This window comes from Salvia miltiorrhiza, chromosome 5 (genome assembly GCF_028751815.1).
Source record: "Salvia miltiorrhiza cultivar Shanhuang (shh) chromosome 5, IMPLAD_Smil_shh, whole genome shotgun sequence".
NCBI lineage: Eukaryota > Viridiplantae > Streptophyta > Magnoliopsida > Lamiales > Lamiaceae > Salvia > Salvia miltiorrhiza.
The window spans coordinates 51,088,048-51,113,479 of NC_080391.1; the positions used below are offsets into that span (position 1 = coordinate 51,088,048).

At 39.3% G+C, this 25,432-nt stretch overlaps 1 protein-coding gene and 1 long non-coding RNA gene across 2 annotated transcripts; both read left to right on the forward strand.

Annotated features, from left to right (window-relative positions):
* The first annotated feature begins 9,901 nt into the window (after window positions 1-9,901).
* On the forward strand, window positions 9,902-10,607 carry LOC131024838 (protein GLUTAMINE DUMPER 2-like). Its single transcript, XM_057954372.1, has one exon. The coding sequence runs from the start codon at window positions 10,002-10,004 to the stop codon at window positions 10,503-10,505; it is 504 nt and encodes a 167-aa protein (XP_057810355.1). The 5' UTR covers window positions 9,902-10,001; the 3' UTR covers window positions 10,506-10,607.
* Window positions 10,608-14,571: 3,964 nt separating this feature from the next.
* LOC131024839 (uncharacterized) lies at window positions 14,572-24,943 on the forward strand. The gene is made up of 3 exons (XR_009101996.1): window positions 14,572-14,634; window positions 24,320-24,379; window positions 24,888-24,943. It is a non-coding gene; the product is annotated as an uncharacterized LOC131024839 (long non-coding RNA).
* The last annotated feature ends 489 nt before the right edge of the window (window positions 24,944-25,432 follow it).

Sequence of the window (25,432 nt, forward strand, 5' to 3'; positions counted from 1 at the left end):
TTAATAAATAATAGGAGTCCAAGTAATAATTAATGTGGACTGGAAAGAATTAATCTTATCTCGTCAAAACCTTAAACTCAAAACATTATCACATAACTATCATTTAGGTTCGAAACTATTTATTCGAACATCAACATGCGCATTAATCATAACTCGTTCTATTTATGCCATCAAGTCAAATATTCCGTCATTTAAAAACAAATCCTATAATATTACATAGATAAATTATATCATCATAGATCATGCTTTCTTATTTAAAATCATTTAATCATTTTCAAATAATCCATATTAATAAGTCATTTGAAAAGAATTAATTTAAATGAGAGTTTAACTCAAAATATTTTATTTTATAAACCATTTATAAATACTTGAAATAAAGAACTCCATTTAAATAATTAATTTAAAGGTCAATATATAATTAAATTAATCAAGCTCAATTTAAATTAATAATTAAGAGCTCAAATAATTTAAATAGATATAAGCCCAAATTAATTAGATAAATTAAGTCTATCATGTTTTTCTTTGAATAAGGCCCAAACAATTTAATTAAATCGGCCCAAGAGTTTAATTAAATCGGCCCAAGAGTTTAATTAAATCGGCCCAAGAGGGAGCCCAATATTTTCGGCCCAAACCCGGCTCAAACCCGGCCCAAACCCGGCTGAAACCCGGCCCAAACCCGGCTCCCTTTTCTAACCTAAATATACACACACAAACACTCAAACACACACATTCAAGCTTCTCTCTCTCTCTAACTCTCGGACCTCTCTCTCTCTCGCCTTTCCCTCTCTGTTCGGCTGAGGGCGGCGCCGCCTCCGGCGCGCCGCCTCGCCGTCGCCTCCTCCCCTCCTCTCCTTCGGCCACCGCGACCAGCCACCAGGTGTCGCCACCCTCGACTCCCTCGCTCCCTCGGCCGCTGGAACCAGGCGCAGCAGCGCAACCACCGCGGTGTGCCGCCATCGCCGGGCCGCCGCCTGCTCCCTCATCCTCGCGGCAGATCCGCCGCCGCCGTTCAACGCCACGGCCGCCTGGAGCTGCTGCTGTTCGCCTGAGGTCGACGGATCTGGCCTTCAGTCGTTCGTCTTGCTCGGAGTTCCCGCCGCCGTTGGCTTGCCCGGAGTCGCCGCTGGCTGGCCCGCGATCGACGGCCAGAAGCTCGCTGGAGGAGCGCCGCCGTCAGTCGCTGCCGTTGGCAGCAAGAATCCGGCAGCCGCCTCTCCTGGAGTCGCCGTCGCCGTGAGTCGCTGTGAGGAGCCGAGCACCGTCTCACAAAGGTAAGCCCCGGATCTCCCTATTCTCATTTCATTTTAAATTAAAAACTGAAACTCCTCTTTCCCTTTCTTGGCAGATCGGAGACAACCGCGGCTCCGTCGCCGTCCGTCAACCGCCGGCGACGACGAGCCACCGAGGCTGCCCTCCCCCTGACCTCGACTCACACACGCAATCAGCCAACACAAAGGGTTTTTTTTTTGTGCGAGAATCATATACTGTAATTGCTCAAATAAAAGTTTTAACTCTTTCCTTGTAACTTCAGTTCACAAGTACATATTTAGTAACTGTAAATCTATGAATTTGCTACTCATTTTCTTCATTTATCAAAGCATATGTAAATCTGAGTTAATGAGCATGTGTTGGTATTCTGGAGTTGATGTATACAATTGAAGGATAATATATAAATTAGAAATATAAACCTTGAATGATGAAAGATGTGGTGTCGTTTCTTGGCTGCGAGAGAGATGGTAGATGAATGTGAGAGGTGGGAATTGGCTGAAAGATGGTGTAGGTTATAAAAGAAAAAAAATGGGTTGGCTTGGATGGAAATTCTTCAACTTACAGGTATGAACACTTTCAGCCTGCATGTAAGACTGAAGAATTTCCTTCAGCATGCGCTCAAAAATTCTTCAGCATGCTTTAGGATTCAGCATGCTTAAAATTATTCTAATTAAAATATCCAAGAGATTAATATATTAATTATAAGGTTCCAAACTCATTTAAATACATTAAGACATATAAGCCTAATTCTTATTGAAGCATAAAAATCCATTTGAGCTTGCTTCTAACATAAAATAAATTACTCATGGGCTTAAGTAAACAATCGATAAAAGATTCATATTTAACACTTCAGTGTTAAATTCTCCACAATAAATTAATGGACTCAAAATATATTTTGAGTGCATCATCTATTGAAAATAAAAAAATAAATCATCACATATATAAATTATCAAATTCATATAAGTTCGTATTTTATTAATGGAAGTTGAACTCTAATTACCATAATAATTCCTTAAATCAGTAATTAAAAGTATATAATCCTTAATAAAAAGTCGGGTCATTACAACCACCACCACAAATCTTGCAAAAATTTCAAGAAATGAAAAGGAGAAAAGGAGATCTGAAACCAGAATCAACGATCGGCGAGCTTCGAACTCGACGATTCTGCCATCCTCCGCCTTCTTCCTCACCGTTGGATCGCATACCCGAACAACCACCACCACCACCATCGCCAGCAACTCGCCGTCGCCGGCGACCGGAGCACCACCACCACCATCGACGCCAACAACCACCACCCTCAATCTCCAAACCCTAAAAATTCAAAATTTCCCCTCAATCTCCAAATCTGAAGGAAGCGGCGCTACCTGGAGAGGCAAATCGGCGGCGGCGGCAAAGCCCTAGCCCCAAATCGGAGAGGCAGGCGACTGGAAAGGCGGAGCGGCAAAGCCCTAGCCCCAAATCGAAGAGGTAGCGCCGACTGGAGAGGCGGAGCCCTAGCCCCAAATCGGAGAGGCAGCGTCGACTGGAGAGGCGGAGCAGCGCTGGGGGAGAGAGAAAGTTGAGACGACGACGACGGCCGGAGGGGCGAGAGGAGGCGGCGGCGACCATGCGAGTGGCACCCGCCGGAGAAGAAGAGAGAAGGGGGTGCGGCGAAGACCACGACGACGGCGGCCGGAGGGGCGAGAGGAGGCGGCGGCGACCACCCGCCGGAGAAGAAGAGAGAAGGGGGTGGGGCGCTGGGGGGGAGGTGGGGTGGTTGTGTGCGTGTGTTAGTGTGTGTTTTGTGTGTGTGTTTTTAAATAAAGATGATTTAGATTTAATTAGAAGATAGGTTTAATTAGGTGTAGATTAGTTGACTTAATTATAGAGTTTAATTTGGTGTAATTTTTACCCAAAAAGGAAAGTAGCCAACTTTAGTGGGACACCCAAAAAGGAAATGTGGCCAACTTTAATGGGACGGATGGAGTATTATATATAATGCAAATACAGGATACAATCTCTTTCTAATTTGAAAAAAAATAATTGAAATGGTACGAAATGATGTCGTTTAGGCCTCAGAAAAACGTCGTCGTCTTTACTAATTCATGTAAGCTCCAATTCAACACTCTAGCGATCGAAAAAAATTGGGGGACGAAATTATAAAACTTGAAAAAATAGTGATTTAATTCGCCACACTCAAAAGACGTTAAAATTGCAAATTCAAAATAGTCCGTAATTTTATTTTCCCAAATCCCATTAAACTTTGTAAGGCAAAGTAACTTTCAATATCAAATTCAAAAAATAAATCTCTAAAATCCAGTCCAAGCATGATATGTATAAATTAATTATTTGTTTACTTATTCTAAACATCTTAACTCTAAAGCTTAATACATATCAATTACATTATAAAATAGCTCAACAAGGTAATGATGTAGATAAAATTATATATTTTTTATTTTTAATATAAAATTATGAAAATATCCTAGTATTTTTGAAAATTCCAGGGGGGGCCCAGTGACCCCCCTGCCCCACCCCTAGCTCCGCCCCTGCCAAAAACTTCGACTTCTAGGTATACCAAAAGAAGTTTTTGATCAATGTATATTGAGTCATTGACTAGCTTGGTACAAATGACATTAAGTAGGAAGTTTTTGAATTCGACTTTTATACCAAAAAATAGGTAGGGAGTTACTTTTGTGAACGTTCAAAAAAAGAAAAATAGAAAGTTCTTTCGTGGACGAAGGGGGTATGTTATAAAGAATTTAAATACATTTAAGTAATCATAAAATGATATTTTATATAGTAAATTAAAAACAGTCAAAACAAACATATAAAATTTTATTTCGATTGTAAAACAAACGAGTCTTATTGATATATATTGACTAGCTACTGAGTAGAACTAACCAGGGGGCTTAGCCCACTGGCCACCGGGTCCTCACTTAAGTGAAGTGACCCGGGTTCGATCCCTCTTGGGAGCGAATTTGGAGATTGGAGATATAAGGTGGATTTTGGTGAAAGGTGGTTCTTGGAGTGGATGGGGAACTAATTACTAACATCTAACATGACTTTGTCCGATCAAAGGAACTAATTAACTACTGAGTAGAACTGATAAACATAAAAAATAAAAAAATAAAAATAAAGAAAAGGTGAATACGAATTGGAAAAAATAAAACATAAGACACACAACATAGTGAGATCAAATCATTAAGCAAATAATGATAAAAGCCAACAACATTGGTCATCACTTTACACACAATTAAATTATTTAATCTATTAATTCCCACTTGTAATTATTGTGCTCTTTTCTCGTGATGCCTCACTTCCACTCACAGTACTCATCAAACTTGAGTGCCTTCTCCCCTGTTGCTGGACTCTTTACATTCATTGGCTTCGCATTCCATCCATTTTCGAATAAATATTTACAGCCGACAAAACATGGTATAGAACCAAAATTCTTGTGGTTTCGCAAAATTCGCATATTTCCTTTGACTTAGTGATAAAATTTTTAACCGTTGCTACGATTCTTGTTTTTCTTTTAAGTGACGTTTTCCGACCATTAATTAGATGACATGTCACCAACGTGGCATACTTATGCTGAGTAGATTAATTAGAAGCTAAACGACGTCGTTTTGCGTCTAACATAATAGCGTCAAAATCCCTGAAGTTTGGCGCAATTCTCGTTTTTTTCCTTAAATATATTTTCTCGTTGTTTTGCTGAGCTTCTTGTTGAGGGTGTTTGGTTTGGTTGAGGGAACAAGGCGGTCGGCGATTGTGTGCCGTCGTCTGACTTAGGGGCAGAGCTGAGAGAGATGAGGGAGGCTGGGGTCGGCGGCGGCGGTGTCGCTGCGATGTCCAGCCAAGGACGGATGGCAGAGGACAGAGAGGGAGATTCAGAGGGTGTTTCAGTTTGAGGGAGTACAGACGAAGGACGAGGCCGACGCTCATCGCCGGAGTTACATCGGTAGCCGCCTCGTGCTGTGTGTCCGTGGCGGCCGGAGAAGAAGAGAGGAGAGGGGATTTGTAAAGAGAGGAGAGAGGGGTTAGCGGGAGAGAAGCGGCCTGGTCGCGACGGTCAGAGGAGGAGAGAGGAGAGGAGATCTGTAAAGATAGGAGAGAGGGGTTAGCGGGAGAGAGGCGGCTTGGTCGCGGCGGCCGGAGGAGAAGAGAGAAAAGGGGATCTGTAAAGAGAAGAGATAGGGGTTAGAAGGGGAGAGGCGATCGGCGGCCTGGTCGTGGCAGCCGGAGGAGAAGAGAAGAGAGGGGCAGATCATCTCTGAAGAACCCTAGTTTTATTTAAAACGACGACGTTTAATGTTCTCGCTTAAGCACAATTAGCGATTCGCCGGAAATTTAATCCTAAGTGGATTTCCGACAGCCATGTCAGCATAAGTTTAGGAGCCGATCAATTTTATGGGAAAAATAAGAATCGAGATTAAGTTTAAGGATTTAATCACTACTTTTTGAAGGTCAAGGAAAATATGCGAATTTTGCGAAATCACAGGGATTTTGGTGCTATTTCCTCTTATACTTAATTATTAATTGAAACTCAAAACTAAAACCTTTCATAACTTCAAATTGTATGCACTGTACCACTATACCAATACACCACATTAAAAATATGCAGGTGATCACATAATTTGCAATGCAATGTGCTGCCTGCTCATTAATTTACGAAATTAAGATAGATACGAAAATAAATTAAGAAACGCATATTTAGAAAATAAGTAGAATAAGATAATCATGATTGATGAATCAAAAAATAACACATTAAAAAAAGAAAACGATAAAGAACGGCAGATTTATGTCGTTCGATTATAAGATCTACATCCACATGTTTTTTTTTGAGTTTTTCACTATATTTTTGGAGAGTGATTACATTTTACATGTGGAGAAGTGAATTGAGAATCCCCTAAACTAATACTCCATCCGTCCCATGAATCTTGACACATATTTCTTTTTGGGCCGTCCCACTAATCTTGACACATTTTCAAATAAGGTAATAATTAGTCAAAAAATAAGAGGTTTTAATTACATTATATCTCCTACTTTATCACTTTATTACATTCTCTCTCTCTTATTTTATCAATTTTATACTTTATTACATACACACTTAAAACACTAATTTACAACTCCTTAATTCTTGTGCCGAAACGACGAAACCAAATATGTCAAGATCCGTGGGACGGAGGGAGTAATAAAATGTCCTATTTATAGTCATAAGAGTAAACCTTGGACACTTGGGCCCATTTGACCTCTAACGCCCAGTAATTTAAATAATTGGGCCTAAGCCCTTATTACGTGAGTCTTAAGTTTGGAGCTGAATCATTGAGCTGTCAATATAATTTCCGATTGATAAGGTCAGCCCTGTCAAATCAACGTTGCACAAAATATTTGAAATAATATAAACACTAAATTGTAGGATGGAAAGAGTAATTCTTAATTATTATAAAAAAATGAGAATAGTTTTTAGCTATTCAACCATATAAAAATATAGAGAGTGTTTTTGAAATAGCTATTTTAAAGAATGAAACATAATATTTGGCTACTAATTGAAAAACACACAAAATTTGGTCATTTATTACGTGTTACGATTGTTTTGCCCTTAATTAGGGCGAACCGGATTAGGGTTTGCGCGCGGATTAGGCACATATGACACTATTAGTGCCATATGTGCCAACCGGAAAAATAAAATAAAATAAAAATCTAAGTATATGGCACTAATGACACTAATATGGCCATAAGTATCATTCGTGCAACACTACATAAGCGAGAGTGTATGACACTAATGATACTAATATGGCTCCATTCGTGCAGCACCCTAAATGGATAATCTAAATCGTACGGGAAAGTGTTCAAAATTATCATATAATTGTACCTATCTAAATAATATCAGCACACAAGTATATGATACTAATGACATTAATAAGACCATAAGTACCATTTGTGCAGCACTGAGTATATGACACTAATAGTGCCATGTGTACCTAACCCGCACGCAAACCTGAATCCGACCCCAATCTGGTCATGCGAGTATATTGTTTCAAAAAATATAACTATGTACTCCCTCCGTCTTACAAAAATATGAACAATTGAGAGTGACACGGGTCTTAAGAAATGTTAGTTGAAAATTATTGTGAGTAAAAAATGGATCCCACTTTATAAAGTGTTGTGAGAGTAATGAATTAATTAAGGAAAAGTAGTGGTGGGTCATGATAGTTTTTTTGTGAATATGTATAAAAAGAATGGATACAAAGTAAGGGGGTAATGTACAAAAAATGAAATATTCATGTTTTTGTGAGACACCACAAAATGAAAAAATGTTCATGTTTTTGTGGACGAAGGGAGTATATTTTATGGATGAACACAACATTTAAGTTCAAAATTTATGAATAATATTTTTTTGTAAGTACATTTAATTTCACGATAAATACAGTAATTTTATATATTTAACATAGTAGTATTATCACATTCTTATGAAAATTTGTAGTAGTTCTTACTTCCTACCATATTTATCTTTGTATATAGTTATATTCTAATGAGATTGCTATTTTTCTTTAGAAGCAAAATTAATGAATAAGCTAGTAATATATATATAATCAGGGGCGGATACAAGTGGGGCGATGGGGGTACGACTGTGCCCCCAATTTTTTTTAATAACAGTATATATTATGTATTAAAGAAAAAATTTTCATGTATTATGTATTCCCAGAAAGTTCTCAAACAATAGGATAAGGTGGACGTAAATTTCTTAAATTGTATTTGGGCTTTGGTGGGCCTCAAATTTTCTTTAAAACGACGGCTGAAGTGGGTTGATGTAGAGAATAGGATTAATTAATTTAAGGGTTAAGTATCAATTTTCCCCCTATCGATGGCGTCCCTATCGCGTATAACACCCTATAGTCAGGGTAAGTGCTGCTTACTACCTCAACGTGGCAAAATCGAAGCAAATTCCCCCCCGCTACTTAACGGAAGTTAACGCCGTTAGAAAAAAATATATATTTTTTTATTTATGGTGGGGCCCATCTCTCTCTCGCTCTCTCTCAAAATCCGTCTGTCCCCTCCTCTAAATCTGCCGTCGCGGCCTTCCTCCGGTGTAGGACCGTCGACCGCCGTCGATAACTCCTCCTCCAACACCCCGTTCTCCTCCCGCCGCCCTTCCTCTGCCTTCGCCGCAGTTTCCCCCCTCCTCTCCCGCCCCCGAAACCCTCCAAATTCGCCACTTCCTTCCTCCCTCAAACACACATGCTACAGTTGAGTTTGGCCGAAAAATTTTCACCACCAAGATGAGAGGATGATGAGACATTATTCGCTCCGTTTTACGGGCCTCTGATTGGAAAATTAATTGGATTTGAAGCGGTAGAATGAGGGGGTCGGTGGAGAATAGGTGCGAAATCGCAGATGGACCGCGCGGTGGTGAATAAGGGCTGCAAGTGTCGGCTCAGAGAGGGAGAGAACGCGCGGCAGCGACGGATGATTTTTTCTGCTGCTCTCCGGCTGAAGCAGATGATGGAGGCTACGCTGGAGCATCCACGGGAGGTGCAAAACTGAGAAGAAGATCTGATTTTTTTTTTGTGATTTCACAAATACTGAGAACATAGGTGAGCTTGCGAGGATGTGTGTGTCGGTGTGATTAAATTGAGGTGGCGGCGAAGAGGTGGAGGGCGGAGGGAGATTTGGTCGGAAACTACATGCTGCAGTTGAGTTTGGGTTCGATTCCGGCATCGCAGAGAGATTTGGTCGGAAACTACATGCTGCAGTTGAGTTTGGGTTCGATTCCGGCATCGCAGAGAGATTTGGCCGGAATTGAGAGAGAGAGAAGAAAAAATATTTTTTTCTAACGGACGTTAAGTAGAGGAGGGAATTTGCTTCGATTTTGCCACGTTGAGGTAATAAGCAGCACTTACCCTGACTATAGGGTGCTATACGCGATAGGGACGCCATCGATAAGAGGGAAATTAGTACTTAACCCTTAATTTAATAAAAAAGATACTACTAAGTTACTAACTAAATTAAAAACAAAGATATTGTCACTTGCGAGAGTCTATAGAATAAATTAGACAATTATATAATGTTTTTTTATTTTTGTATTTTTAATAATGTTTTGAGATATATTATTTTTATGTTTATGAGATTATTTTTTCGTACCCTCAATTTAAAAATCCTGGATCCGCCACTGTATATAATGTTGAATAAAGTAGTAAATATTGCTGGAGCATTGGCAACGGCATCCTCGATGCCTTACTCGAACTCGAGTATTGCACTCGAGTAGGCGTTGCAGGGAGGAGCTACTCGAGTGCTACTCGAGTTTTCGAGTATGCTCGAGTGATTTTCTTTTTTTTTTTTTTTTAATTCTCTTCTCCTCTTTAAAAATTTCTCTCTCCCCTTTAAAAACTAAAAAAATCAAGTAGACTATCAAGGAACCCCAATGCAGCACTACCTACTCAATAACACAACCACTATCAAGTAGGCTATCAAGGAACCCCATTGCGGATGCTCTAACAACACTAAAAAAATAAAAAAGAAAATTCGCTTCTTCGAGAGGATTTAATACAAGGTAAAAAAAATTACCCTCCAAATACGATAGATCTCATTGGAAGCATTCCTATATATATATATATAATCACTTTAACATCCTCCTCCACTCCATCTATAAATCCACAATCTCCACTCTGATCTTTTCACCGCCAGCTAGCCACCTCCGTCGCGGCTGCTTTCTTTCTCCAACTGTTTCAATTCACCAAAAGATCCTCCAAAAAATGAGGGCCAGTGCCGCCTTATTTCACTCTTCTCCAGTATCAAAAACAGCAACCCCTGAAACCACCTCCGCCGCAAATGAGACATTTTCGCCGCCGGCAACAATCGGAAACTCGTCGTGGCACTCCCCCGTGCCATACCTCTTCGGCGGGCTGGCGGCCATGCTGGGGCTGATCGCCTTCGCCCTTCTCATCCTCGCCTGCTCTTACTGGAAGCTCTCCGGCCAAGTTGGCGCCGGCGAGGAAGGCGCCGAGAGCGGGGCCGCCGCGAAATGCGACGGCGGCGAGGATACGAGGGCCGCGCCGCCGTTTGAGGAGAAGTTTCTGGTGATCATGGCCGGCGACGTGAAGCCCACTTTCTTGGCAACTCCGACGTCGAGCCGCAATTCTTCATTTAACGATGATAATAAAATTCATAATGTTAAAGGTAATGAAAATGAGAAAATCCCAGGAAATGGCGAAGAGTTTCGAGAAATTCAATCAAGCCAAGAATATGTTCAAACATGAAATTAACCCTCTCTAGATCTTCTCTTAATTAGTTGAATGGGAGGAATATTCATTTTCTGGAGATGCAGTGATTACGTTATTAACAGCTCTTGTTTGTTGTTTCATTGGTAGAATTATTGCATGTGAATTTTCGCTGAATAAGTAATTACTATAACTGCACTTACTTAGAGCATCCGCATCGCCTACACTATACGATAGCGGCCTACTCGTGTAAGGCTCGCATCGTGTAAGGCGATGCAGCCCTCCCTTACAGTGTAGCCCGATCGGCCGTTCAAAATAGGCGCGTGTTTTACACGCGCCATTAAAAAAAATCGAATTTTGAATTTTGAATTTGACTACCTCGATTTTTTTGATTTTTTGACCGTTTCTTTTTTTCTCTTCTTTATCTTCTCTTTTTCTTCTTCTTCTTCCTTACTTTCTTCCTTCACCTTCTCCATCTTCCTCACTTCTTCTCTCTACACCCTTCATGGATCCACACAACTCAAATTACTATGACCTAAATTGGTGCTCTGATTTATCCGATGACTATCATCCCGATTTGTCGGGATGTAACTTGGGGGATATATGCTCCTCCATCCGGCGAGGAAACCAACTTGGGGGATGCTTTCTTCACCTTCTTCATCTTCCTCACTTTTTCATTTTTTTATTTTAATGAAATTTTAATTATTAGTAAAATGTGTTATTTAAATTTGAGCAATTAAATTTAAGTGAAAAGCATAAAAATCAAAACTAAAAAAATCATGTAGGCTATCATGTAACCCTAATGCAGTCTCTTTACACCATGTGGCCCCCCTCATAAAGTAAGCTATCATGTAATATCAATGTGGATTCTCTTAGGTATGGTTAATAGAAGGAACTATAATAATGCACGTCATTAATTTAAGACCATTATTAGTCTCAATTGGACTTTCGATATCACAATCATAGAAGGAACCATAATAATGCACGTCATTAACATTACTATATATATAGTACCGTTGTATCGATAGTTGAGAAAAAGATTATTGAATATATTGAAAATGGTGAAAAGGTATTGTAGTATTGTGAGCAGTAAAAAGATAAAAAATAAGAGTAAATATTAAAGTATTATAAGTGGTATGGTATAGTCAAAAAATAGATTGAAAGTTTTTTTTTATGAATATCCCACAAAGAAAAGTACGGAGTTCTTTACATATATATAAAGGAATAATTGCATGTAAATACACAAACTTTGTGTAGTAGCCCGCTATTTTATTTTAAGATTAAGAGCAATAAATGCAATATTTATTTTTACATCTTTCAGTTGATTTAATCCCGTGATTAATATTCAGTTAATTCAGCTCAGAGTTCTGAATTAGATGCCATTACCTGAGATGACCACGATTGAATTATTGAGTAGTCAATGATTTATTTCAGAATGATAATTGACTTAGCGAAGTCAAGTTATTATTTTATTTGCAATAGAAATATTACTTCTATTTATTTAACTTTATTACTTGAGTCGTGAGTTTACTCCGAATTGTGAAGTGAATTAAATTTACGGATTTAATTTAGATTGATTCTACGAGTCACGATATTAATAGACGAAAAGTCAGCTATAGAAATACGAGAATTATTAGAGTATTTAGTATTATTAACAAAACCCGGGATTAGTATTACAGATACGCTATATTAGCAAGAAACGGGATTAATATCACATACCGCTTTATCAAGATATTGAAAGATTTTTTTAGTCACACCACAACTTTTCAAACTTTACAATCAGCCGCAACTCTACACTATCTATTACAAACATCACTCAATTCCTAGCCTACTCCCTACATTTCTATTATTACGGCAGCAAGCTGTCAATCAGAAAAGAAAAGGAAAAGCATGCGTGTGGGGATAAGCAAGCTGTCAAGTCAGCCACCCTACACCTGCTGCCCTCCTTCAAGCATGTCATAGGAGATGTAGAACTCAACAACTCCTTCTCCCTTATATTTGGTCAGCCAACAAAATTCCCTAGTTCTTCATTCACGCATCAACAATCAAAAGGGAGGAAGTTGGTCTGGTGGCTACCGGAACTTCGAAGAGGTAAGCCGGGCTTAAGTTTTCACCATCCTGTTCTTGATTCCTCCTGCATATGTTAAAAGAACCATCTTTATTACAGTTCTTTTCCTGCTGAAATCAACAACAGCCTCCAACACATAACATTTAAACATCAAGGTATTTACACTATCTCAGTCACCCTCTCAACATACGCATCTCACATCCTCAAACATGATCAGTTTATGCATATGAAATCAGACTCCACAGACAAAAAGAATGAGAATACCTTAGCTCATGAATCGAATATAAGCTTGCTACAGCATGCTCACACACATAGAATGCTAAGTACTAGATTCTTACTCGAGGAAATTTATGTTCGTATCGAAACTCAATCACGCAACGAAAAGAAAGAAAACGGAGATTTGGAACTTAGCTTTAGGAAATGAGGCCGGCTGCCTGTTCGGTCAAACCAAGACGACGGCGACGACGGCGGCAGATCCATGGCGGCAGAGGCGGAAAAGAAACAGGGCTAGACTCCCTGCCCACCTTGACGTCTGAATCGGGACCTGAACGATTAAGGGGAGGAGGCGAGAGGACGCCGGCTCCGTCGATTGATGGCCAGAGAACAGCGACGGCGATGCTTCCAGATTCGGAGGAAATTAGAGCTTCTGTTACGCCTTCATCGGATTGAGAATAAGAGCCCGACGTAGGAGGACGAACGAGACCCTCTGTTCGCCGGGAGTTACAGCGGCGGCGATTTCGATTCAGGGAGATTAGAGCTTGTGCTTTCCCTTTCAGGGTTGAGACGAGGGGAGATGAACGGAGCCGCTCCCAGGCGGCGATCGCTCGCCGGATCCCAGACGGAGGTGCGACAGCGGCGATGAACTTTCCGAAATTCAGGGCTCGATTGGGTTCTGCAAATGGACCGAAGGAACAGGGAAGACCACGCTGAGGTTAGACGTGTCGGAAATCGAAGCCAACCGGAGCCGACGGCCGCCGCACGGCCGGGGAAGGAGGAGCCGACCTGTGTGAAAGGAAAGAGCCGAGAGGCTGTTGTGAGAATAAAGAGAAGGAGGCGTGCGTCTGTGAGAAGAGAGAGAGACCGAGTGGGAGAGATAAGGAAGGGTTGGGTCATTCTATTGGGCCTTTGGTTTTTTTTTTATTTCTATTTCTATTGGACTTATGTTATTTTTCAATTGGGCCTAACTTATGTTATTTTTCAATTGGGCCGAGTTTAGTTATATTAAAAAGCCCAGCTGCATTGATTGATTGGGTCTTTATTATCTTCTATTGGGCTGAGAATTTTTAACGGATTGGGCCTCACTCATTCTATTTAATTGGACTATTGTATTATATATGTTGAACCTTTTTAATCATTCGAACTCATAATATTTCAAATTGTCATTATTAAGCCCAATTAGTAATTCAGTCACTTGGGCTGAAATATTTTATTTGGGCCGAACTTCTTTAAATATCTTGGGCTTGTTATTTTATTGTGGGCTGGAGTTTCTAATTTATTAATTGGGCCTCGTTTGATTTATTTATTTGAGCCCAGCCAATCAATTATTTTAATCATTTGGGCCAAGATTTATTTAGCTATTTGAGCCAATGAATTATTTCAATTGGACCTTTCATTTAATTACTCAGGCCACTTTTACTTAATTAATTATTAGGCTGTCTTATGTCGAGCCTTTTAATTATTTAAACTTGCAACAGTACTTTCTCCCGTTTATTAAGCTCGATTGAGTTTTACGAGGTTAAAGCGAATAAGCCTAAGCTTTTATTTCTTTTCTATCGACTACAAGGAGCGGGATTTATTTAATCGACGGATTAGAACACCCTGAAGAAAACGGATTAATTTTAGTTAATTTTCCGGAATCATGAGACGAGACTTAGCTTTTGTTTAAATCCAATAGCCTGGATTAACAATAGAAATTCCCTGATTATTATTTCAGAATTATAGTTCATGCATACAAGATTCATGCATAGTTAAATTACGCATTCTCATTTAATTGAGAATTTTCCCTTGATTTAAAGTCTTATTTATATTCTCGTAATAAAGGTCAAGCGCGAGATTAATAATCAGTCAAGGAGCTACTGTACCACATAAAGTTGCTATCAGGTGGGCATTACTTTCATATATATCAAATGAGTTTAAATGTTACGTTCAAGCAAGTTATTTCATGACTAAATTAATTGAAGTTATTTCAAATATTGTCTTGCCATAAAATGTCTCAATTTCAGTATGATATCTATCTGATGTTACTTTTATCATGTAATCGAATTCGGGTCTTGAGCAGTTGATAGCTATCCTGCCAGGGCTAGTGTACACCAGTGACCGTGAGTCATCTAGCGGGTTGGCCGGTCAAGTGACCGTGAGAGGTGGCCACCTCTCCGGCACAAAGTTCCAGATATGATAGATTACAAGAGAACTTAGACTGCAGTCGAACTTTAAGAATCACAAATGAATTTAGTAAGCTTGGGCTTATTTCATGAAAAACTCCCTTGCTGTACTGTTTATGATGGCATGACAATTTACAACTTTACGAAGCATGTTATATTTCATAGTAGGCATATGTGCCCACTGAGTACCTTTGTACTCAGCCCTGCATGTATTTCTAAATGTGCAGGTTGAGCAGTAGCCGATGGTGATGAAGTGACGAGCAGGAACTTCTTTTGTCTCGACAATATATATATATATATATATATATATATATATATATATATTGAAAAACTCTTGGGTACATGTTTTCATACATGTAATCAGAAACCTTATTACTTCCGCTGCGTACTCAAAGAAGTCTTATGTTATTATGGCTAAGTCGGAAATATCCGAACTTACTAGTTCAATCGAATCATTGCAACTAAACCTTCGTTATATATATTAGATGTTTCCTTCGTTATTAATGAAAAGTATGATCCTTCTCTATTTATTCATTTCCCTTTTCTACTCCCGCTTCTTATCTCCCTCCCTTAGTCATGGTTTCCCGGTTTAATTATCCTTAATTAAGTCCGGTCGTGACAGAGTGGTATCAGAGCAGTTCGTTTGCTCTAAACCCAAGAGTTATCTATTAGCCCTAATTTGGATATTAATATAAAAGCGTCAGTCGACAAAAGCTCATCACTTCATCACATCGTCACGCTCAACAAGAAAGAAAGAGGTAATGATTTTTTTTATCAAACGTTGAAAAGTTCACGTTTCATGCGAATGTATAGATGCTTATATTTAAGTTTTGTGTCTTATTGATTGATTAGATATCTCAATAAACTTAGAAATATTAAGAATGCATGATCACTGTTACGAAAGAACAGTAGAAGGTAGAAATTCAGTTATCTTTCACTATAGCCATAGTGAAGAGCTAAGCAAGAGGAAGAACATCAAATGTCACTTGAAGAGACACGAGAATTCAATGAGAAAAATGCAATGAGACGAAAAGAAGAGTGTCACACATGAGTCTGTGATACGGGCATAGTTCCTTATTCAGACTATTCGCCCGTGATAACATACCGAACCAACTATTGCTTGACCCGACAAGAACTTATTTGAGACATTGCTCATAGTGATGAGTAGCTAGCAGTTGCGTAATGAGCTAAGCCTCATTTCAAACCCCTCAATTATCACCAATTGTGGCGTGAAGAGAACCTTCATGATTTATGATTGAACTATAGAATTAGACTCACATAGAGTCATAAAGCTTAGTGTAATGATGTTATAGTGTTGCAATTAGAACTGTCACCTTATAATTTCAGATATTCGGAACCTTTTTACATTACACATGAGCATGATTTAGAACCCCTATTGATTATGATCGCCTACTACGAACCGGAAGGACGAGATGTGACATGGGTAACTAGAAGTTACCGACCATTATGATCGACCAGAGAAATCTACACAAGTGCGTAAGACGAGAGGAGTTCCCAAAAATATTTTAGAGTTTAACAAGAGTTAAAAGTATCGACAATGGTTCGATGCTAAAGTTAATATATTGAGATTCTAATGAGACCCTAAGGGTATACTCAAGTTAAGTTTACATACCTTAGCTGATCAGAGACATTTCCCCGGCTAGAATGTCTCGAGTGGAACATCCAGTCTAGTAATCAGAATGAAAGTAATAACTAAAGTTGTTCCATGATTTAGTATTGTGTGTGGTGACACAGACCTTGTAAAGATGCTCAGAGATGCAAAATCTATTTCCTGTAAAGGCGTGAGAGAGTGCTTCGAATTACATAAATGCATTACAAGCATTATGAGAATGAACACTAGATACAAGAAGTACGACATTAGGATCGTTCAAAGGATGAATATTGAATAAGGTCGAATGTGTTTGAATGGTCTTGTTTCGTGTAAAAAAAAGATTTTAAGAAAAAGTGTTGATTTTAGGAGGAAGACCCCAAGCTTGGGAAGCTTCAGCATATTCTCAAGGATAAATTTTAGATGTGAAGAAAAAAAAAGTGGAGATCTCAGACCAGAAGTACCTTTTGCAGCCCAATAAACAAAGAGTTACCAAGTTCGGAAAAGTAATTCCGTGTGACTGAGAAGTAATTGTGTTGGACCTGGCTAGTCCACATGACCAAAATCTCAGTAGTCGTCATATATGGGTCTCTAAACCTATATATATTTAAACTTTCATCTGAAAAGCCAAACGGGTTTCGATTATTAGGTCATTTCGTTTCGACCTCCTAGTCAATTCATTTCTACCCTGAGGTCATTCCTTTTCAATCATTTGACAAAATTGTTGATTCACTTTGCATAATTGCCATTTGTGACTTTAATCATTGTGGTTTATTAGTTGTTAGTAGATTTTCGGTGACCTAAAGACAAACAAGTATTCACCAGATTAAATCCATCAGACACGTATGCCTCGACCCAAGGGTCAAGCACGTGATCCAACTAGACCATCTCTTATGGATTTAGTAGAACGTTATTTGTGTTTTTCAGAAACGTTGATTGTTCTGATGCTTTTTATGCCCTTATGCTGGCTTAGTTGTTTGACTAGTACTAGTACTGAAACGTTGGTCCACAGGGCGTAATGTGACTAAGTTCTTTTGTGATAACTGCTAGACAACCAGTCCACCACGTGTAGTACTTAGATAGATGAGTAGATCTATATCCAAATGTTAATGAAATAGTTTTTATTGATGTAAATTTCCTATGTCTATTCAGCAACCTATTTGGTCTTTTGCGGCAAGTCACTTCTGCCACGTGTTACTTATATGCTTGCATGAGAAAGAGTCCGAACAAGATTTGAGAATCAAGAAACAATTTACAGAAGTGATGATATGCATCTGTATGTTTTATAATGCGTTAATGACTATATGTCAACTCATCAGTATGCCACCAAATGAGGGTGTCCGAGAGGAGGGGGAAAAATTCCCCGAGATAATGGAAAAGGCCCAGTACCGGGGCCAGAACAAGCCCCACTAACCATACAACAAAAATGTAGAATAGAATAACTATTTCTACGAGAAAACCCACTTGTCTTCGATAAGATAGGAGATCCTACGAAGGCTGAGAAGCTAGTGAGCGCATCTTAAATTTCTTACGCATGAACGTCTCGCGTATCCTTTCAACTGACTTATGGTGGGAAGCAAGGAGGAAGACAATGACACCTGAGCAGTTAGGGAATTTAACGTGGGAATAGTTTAAGACTGGAATATATGACAAGTATACACCCAAAAGCTATCGCAAAAAGAAAAGAAATGGAATTTTACAATCCGAAGCAGGGAAGAACAACAATTACTCCATATGACATGATGTTCTGCGATACGTCAAGATATGCGCTAGAGCAAGTAGACACATATGAAAAGATGGTTAAAAGAATTATGTGTCGGACTGAGGCACAAGATTAGAATGGCTTTGGCAAGCCATGGTGGATCGTCTTACGTGGAGTCGTTTAGCAAAGCGTTAGGCATTGAGGCAGCAATGCTGGGAGAGAAACCAGCAACTGCGCCTACGTCTGTACCTCCACAGACTCGGGCTCAAAACTTTTGAGAAAGAAAAAAGAGAATGGGATATAGTAACCCTGGCCAAGCTAAGAAAAGGGCAATAGCAGGGGCAGACGTCCCAACAACGTGGCTATGACACATCAAAACAGATGGGGGATAACAAGTATGGGACTCCACCCTGCCAAAGTGGAACAAGAACCATGGGAAACTCACCAGGACTGGTAATGAAAGTTGTTGCATAGCAACTGGAATGAACATTATACAAATCGTTACCTGAATAAGCAACAAAGGGCGGGTCTCAGGCTAAATTCGCCTGTTCAAACTCCGCATTTGAGCAATCCAAGCTTTGCCCAACCATACCAAGAGCAGTAACCATGCCAACGGCAGCAACAACAACAATAATAGCACATGTGTGATTGAATTTAGAGTTGAGCATAAAATTTTTCAAAGTTGTAGTGAACAACTCGTATGTTATGCCGATGAGAGACATATACACAATTTTAGGAATGGAATGGCTAGTCGAGAACTATGCCACCATCATTTGCAATGAAAGTCAAATTTCTTTTTGACCCCGGGGAAGGAACCGACACGTTTTCATGGGATCAGCATAGGTAGGAGAAAGACGATCATCTCCGCCCCTCAAGCAACAAAGATGATGAGAAAAGGGTGTCCAACCTACCTTGTGTAGTTGCACAGAAAACCAGAAATCGAGAAAAGTATAAGAGACGTGACAATCGTACGTGAATTTCCAAATGTTTCCTAGAGATTTCACCGGGGTGCACCCGTTCTTTTGTAAAGAATAAAGATGGCACATTGAGAATGTGTATCCTCTACCGAGGATATACATCAACTTATGGATGGTGACACTCAAGGACAAGTATCCTCTATCAAGGATAAACGACTTCTTCAAGCAGCTCAGAGGAGATAGTGTGTCCTCAAAGCTAGATTTAAGGTCTAGGTACCATCAACTATAAATTTGATAAGAAGATGTACCCAAGATGGTCTTCCGAACCAGATATAGACACTATGAGTTCGTAGTGGTGTCATTTGGATTGACCAATGCACCAGCCATGTTCGTGGACCTCATGAACCGAGTGTTCCATCCATACTTAGGCAAGTTGTCTTAGTTTTCGTAGATGATGTCTTGATCTACTCGAGGAACGAGAAGGACCATGAGAAACACCTGAGGATAGTCCTAAAAACATTGAAAACAAAGCATCTTTATGCTAAGTTCTGCAAGTGCGATTTTTGGCTCAACAAAGTCACGTTTCCGGGACATATTATCTCATTAGAAAGGATCAAAGTGCACCCTGAGGAAGTACAAGTTGTACATGAGTGGAGATCGCCTACTAACCTCAATGAGATCAAAAGTTTCTTGGAATTAGCAGGTTGCTATAAGAGATTCATAGAAGGATTTTCCAAATAGCAAGACCAATGACCCAATTACTCAGGAAGGGAATTAAATTTCCTTGGACATAAGTATGTAAGAAAAGATTTCAAGAAGCTCAAGGAGAAGTTAACCATAGCTGTTCCAACAACTGACAAAGAATATGTGATTTATACAGACGTGTCCAAGGAGAGTACTTAGTTGCATGTTAACGCAAGAAGGAAGAGTGACAACATACGCATCACGGTAGCATTAACCACATGAATTGAACTAGCCAACTCATAAACTAGAATTAACTGCAGTAAGGACAACACCTATATGAAGTCAGGTGCGAGATATTCACAGACCATAAAAATCTGTAATATTTTTTTGAGCAAGAAGATCTTAACATGAGACAGTAAAGATGGCTCGAACTAGCGAAGGACTGTGACTGTAGTATTAACTACCACCCATGCAAGGCTAACTAGGTAGACGATTCCTTGAGTCGTAAGACTCAACTTAAGTTGGGATCTCCCCTCACTCAGGAAAAGGAACCCATGAAAGATTTTAGTAGAATGAATTTAGAAGTGGTTCAACCACTAGAATCTGTAGAAGGGATTATCGCAACGATGGTAGTAGCGCTCGATTTGGAAAGAAAGATTTTAGAGGCGCAAACAAATGATGAGACCTTGGGAATTTACGTATAGCAATAAGATCAGGCACACCTAGAGGTTGTTACAAAGCATCAGGTAATGTTGTGGTGTTTAAGGAAAGATTGTGTGTGTTCACACGATGAACAATTCAGAGATGAGATAATGAGCGAAGCTCATGACACGCCATATACTGGCCACCCGGGAAGCATAAAATGTACAAAGACTTGAAAGAATAATTTCGATGGAAAGATATAGCTACACTTGTTGAGAGATGCCTAGCATGCCAACGAGTGAATGCTTTGCACCATAGACCATATGAAAAATTACAACCATTGGAGATTTCATAATGGGAGTTAGAGCACTTTGCAACAGATGTCGTGACTAGTTTACGAAGTCGAAAAGTGGGAGTGCTACCATCTGGGTAATAGTGGAGCGACTTACGAAATGAGCTCGTTTTATATCAATACCGATCACATACGGATCAGACAAATTAGGACAATTATATGTTTGAGAAATTGTGCGTTCCACGGTATGCTCGTGTCAATCACTTTGGACTGAGATTCGAGGTTTACATCTAGATTCTGTATGAACTTGTAGAAGAAATTAGGCACAAGGTTAAATTTCAGTACCACCTTTTGCCCACAAACATATAGATGGTTGAGAGAATAATTCAGACACTCGAAGACACGTTAAAAGTAGTACTAGACAAAGGTGAAAGTGATGAACAGTAATGTCATTGATTGAGTTTGCCTACAATAATAGTTATCAGGCAACAATCAATATGTCGTCTTATGAGGCAATGCATGGAAGAAGATACAGATCACCACTCTACTGAGATAAAGTAGGTGAAAGGAGAATTTTAGGACCAGACACGGTGAATGAGATGATTGAAATAGTCTGACAGAAATCAAGATGAGAGAGTACCCAGAACTTTTTGCAATGATATGCAAATTTCGGGACGAAATTTTTGTTAAGAGGGGTAGTATGTAGTAGCCCGCTATTTTATTTTAAGATTAAGAGCAATAAATGCAATATTTATTTTTACATCTTTCAGTTGATTTAATCCCGTGATTAATATTCAGTTAATTCAGCTCAGAGTTCTGAATTAGATGCCATTACCTGAGATGACCACGATTGAATTATTGAGTAGTCAATGATTTATTTCAGAATGATAATTGACTTAGCGAAGTCAAGTTATTATTTTATTTGCAATAGAAATATTACTTCTATTTATTTAACTTTATTACTTGAGTCGTGAGTTTACTCCGAATTGTGAAGTGAATTAAATTTACGGATTTAATTTAGATTGATTCTACGAGTCACGATATTAATAGACGAAAAGTCAGCTATAGAAATACGAGAATTATTAGAGTATTTAGTATTATTAACAAAACCCGGGATTAGTATTACAGATACGCTATATTAGCAAGAAACGGGATTAATATCACATACCGCTTTATCAAGATATTGAAAGATTTTTTTAGTCACACCACAACTTTTCAAACTTTACAATCAGCCGCAACTCTACACTATCTATTACAAACATCACTCAATTCCTAGCCTACTCCCTACATTTCTATTATTACGGCAGCAAGCTGTCAATCAGAAAAGAAAAGGAAAAGCATGCGTGTGGGGATAAGCAAGCTGTCAAGTCAGCCACCCTACACCTGCTGCCCTCCTTCAAGCATGTCATAGGAGATGTAGAACTCAACAACTCCTTCTCCCTTATATTTGGTCAGCCAACAAAATTCCCTAGTTCTTCATTCACGCATCAACAATCAAAAGGGAGGAAGTTGGTCTGGTGGCTACCGGAACTTCGAAGAGGTAAGCCGGGCTTAAGTTTTCACCATCCTGTTCTTGATTCCTCCTGCATATGTTAAAAGAACCATCTTTATTACAGTTCTTTTCCTGCTGAAATCAACAACAGCCTCCAACACATAACATTTAAACATCAAGGTATTTACACTATCTCAGTCACCCTCTCAACATACGCATCTCACATCCTCAAACATGATCAGTTTATGCATATGAAATCAGACTCCACAGACAAAAAGAATGAGAATACCTTAGCTCATGAATCGAATATAAGCTTGCTACAGCATGCTCACACACATAGAATGCTAAGTACTAGATTCTTACTCGAGGAAATTTATGTTCGTATCGAAACTCAATCACGCAACGAAAAGAAAGAAAACGGAGATTTGGAACTTAGCTTTAGGAAATGAGGCCGGCTGCCTGTTCGGTCAAACCAAGACGACGGCGACGACGGCGGCAGATCCATGGCGGCAGAGGCGGAAAAGAAACAGGGCTAGACTCCCTGCCCACCTTGACGTCTGAATCGGGACCTGAACGATTAAGGGGAGGAGGCGAGAGGACGCCGGCTCCGTCGATTGATGGCCAGAGAACAGCGACGGCGATGCTTCCAGATTCGGAGGAAATTAGAGCTTCTGCTACGCCTTCATCGGATTAAGAATAAGAGCCCGACGTAGGAGGACGAACGAGACCCTCTGTTCGCCGGGAGTTACAGCGGCGGCGATTTCGATTCAGGGAGATTAGAGCTTGTGCTTTCCCTTTCAGGGTTGAGACGAGGGGAGATGAACGGAGCCGCTCCCAGGCGGCGATCGCTCGCCGGATCCCAGACGGAGGTGCGACAGCGGCGATGAACTTTCCGAAATTCAGGGCTCGATTGGGTTCTGCAAATGGACCGAAGGAACAGGGAAGACCACGCTGAGGTTAGACGTGTCGGAAATCGAAGCCAACCGGAGCCGACGGCCGCCGCACGGCCGGGGAAGGAGGAGCCGACCTGTGTGAAAGGAAAGAGCCGAGAGGCTGTTGTGAGAATAAAGAGAAGGAGGCGTGCGTCTGTGAGAAGAGAGAGAGACCGAGTGGGAGAGATAAGGAAGGGTTGGGTCATTCTATTGGGCCTTTGGTTTTTTTTTTTATTTCTATTTCTATTGGACTTATGTTATTTTTCAATTGGGCCTAACTTATGTTATTTTTCAATTGGGCCGAGTTTAGTTATATTAAAAAGCCCAGCTGCATTGATTGATTGGGTCTTTATTATCTTCTATTGGGCTGAGAATTTTTAACGGATTGGGCCTCACTCATTCTATTTAATTGGACTATTGTATTATATATGTTGAACCTTTTTAATCATTCGAACTCATAATATTTCAAATTGTCATTATTAAGCCCAATTAGTAATTCAGTCACTTGGGCTGAAATATTTTATTTGGGCCGAACTTCTTTAAATATCTTGGGCTTGTTATTTTATTGTGGGCTGGAGTTTCTAATTTATTAATTGGGCCTCGTTTGATTTATTTATTTGAGCCCAGCCAATCAATTATTTTAATCATTTGGGCCAAGATTTATTTAGCTATTTGAGCCAATGAATTATTTCAATTGGACCTTTCATTTAATTACTCAGGCCACTTTTACTTAATTAATTATTAGGCTGTCTTATGTCGAGCCTTTTAATTATTTAAACTTGCAACAGTACTTTCTCCCGTTTATTAAGCTCGATTGAGTTTTACGAGGTTAAAGCGAATAAGCCTAAGCTTTTATTTCTTTTCTATCGACTACAAGGAGCGGGATTTATTTAATCGACGGATTAGAACACCCTGAAGAAAACGGATTGATTTTAGTTAATTTTCCGGAATCATGAGACGAGACTTAGCTTTTGTTTAAATCCAATAGCCTGGATTAACAATAGAAATTCCCTGATTATTATTTCAGAATTATAGTTCATGCATACAAGATTCATGCATAGTTAAATTACGCATTCTCATTTAATTGAGAATTTTCCCTCGATTTAAAGTCTTATTTATATTCTCGTAATAAAGGTCAAGCGCGAGATTAATAATCAGTCAAGGAGCTACTGTACCACATAAAGTTGCTATCAGGTGGGCATTACTTTCATATATATCAAATGAGTTTAAATGTTACGTTCAAGCAAGTTATTTCATGACTAAATTAATTGAAGTTATTTCAAATATTGTCTTGCCATAAAATGTCTCAATTTCAGTATGATATCTATCTGATGTTACTTTTATCATGTAATCGAATTCGGGTCTTGAGCAGTTGATAGCTATCCTGCCAGGGCTAGTGTACACCAGTGACCGTGAGTCATCTAGCGGGTTGGCCGGTCAAGTGACCGTGAGAGGTGGCCACCTCTCCGGCACAAAGTTCCAGATATGATAGATTACAAGAGAACTTAGACTGCAGTCGAACTTTAAGAATCACAAATGAATTTAGTAAGCTTGGGCTTATTTCATGAAAAACTCCCTTGCTGTACTGTTTATGATGGCATGACAATTTACAACTTTACGAAGCATGTTATATTTCATAGTAGGCATATGTGCCCACTGAGTACCTTTGTACTCAGCCCTGCATGTATTTCTAAATGTGCAGGTTGAGCAGTAGCCGATGGTGATGAAGTGACGAGCAGGAACTTCTTTTGTCTCGACAATATATATATATATATATATATATATATATATATATTGAAAAACTCTTGGGTACATGTTTTCATACATGTAATCAGAAACCTTATTACTTCCGCTGCGTACTCAAAGAAGTCTTATGTTATTATGGCTAAGTCGGAAATATCCGAACTTACTAGTTCAATCGAATCATTGCAACTAAACCTTCGTTATATATATTAGATGTTTCCTTCGTTATTAATGAAAAGTATGATCCTTCTCTATTTATTCATTTCCCTTTTCTACTCCCGCTTCTTATCTCCCTCCCTTAGTCATGGTTTCCCGGTTTAATTATCCTTAATTAAGTCCGGTCGTGACACTTTGGCCTAAATCTATTTTTGACGCGTATTTAAAAAAGTTCAAAAAAATACATAAACTTTATTAGTTGTTCAATTTAATTTGACTCCAATTTTATTTTTTTTCAAGTTAAAAAAATGACATGGCATCTACGTGGGTCATCAGAAATGATATGGC

What these genes read in the sequence shown, in the direction of transcription:
- LOC131024838 (XM_057954372.1), top strand. Translation starts at nt 10,002, where the DNA reads ATGAGGGCCAGTGCCGCCTTATTTCACTCTTCTCCAGTATCAAAAACA.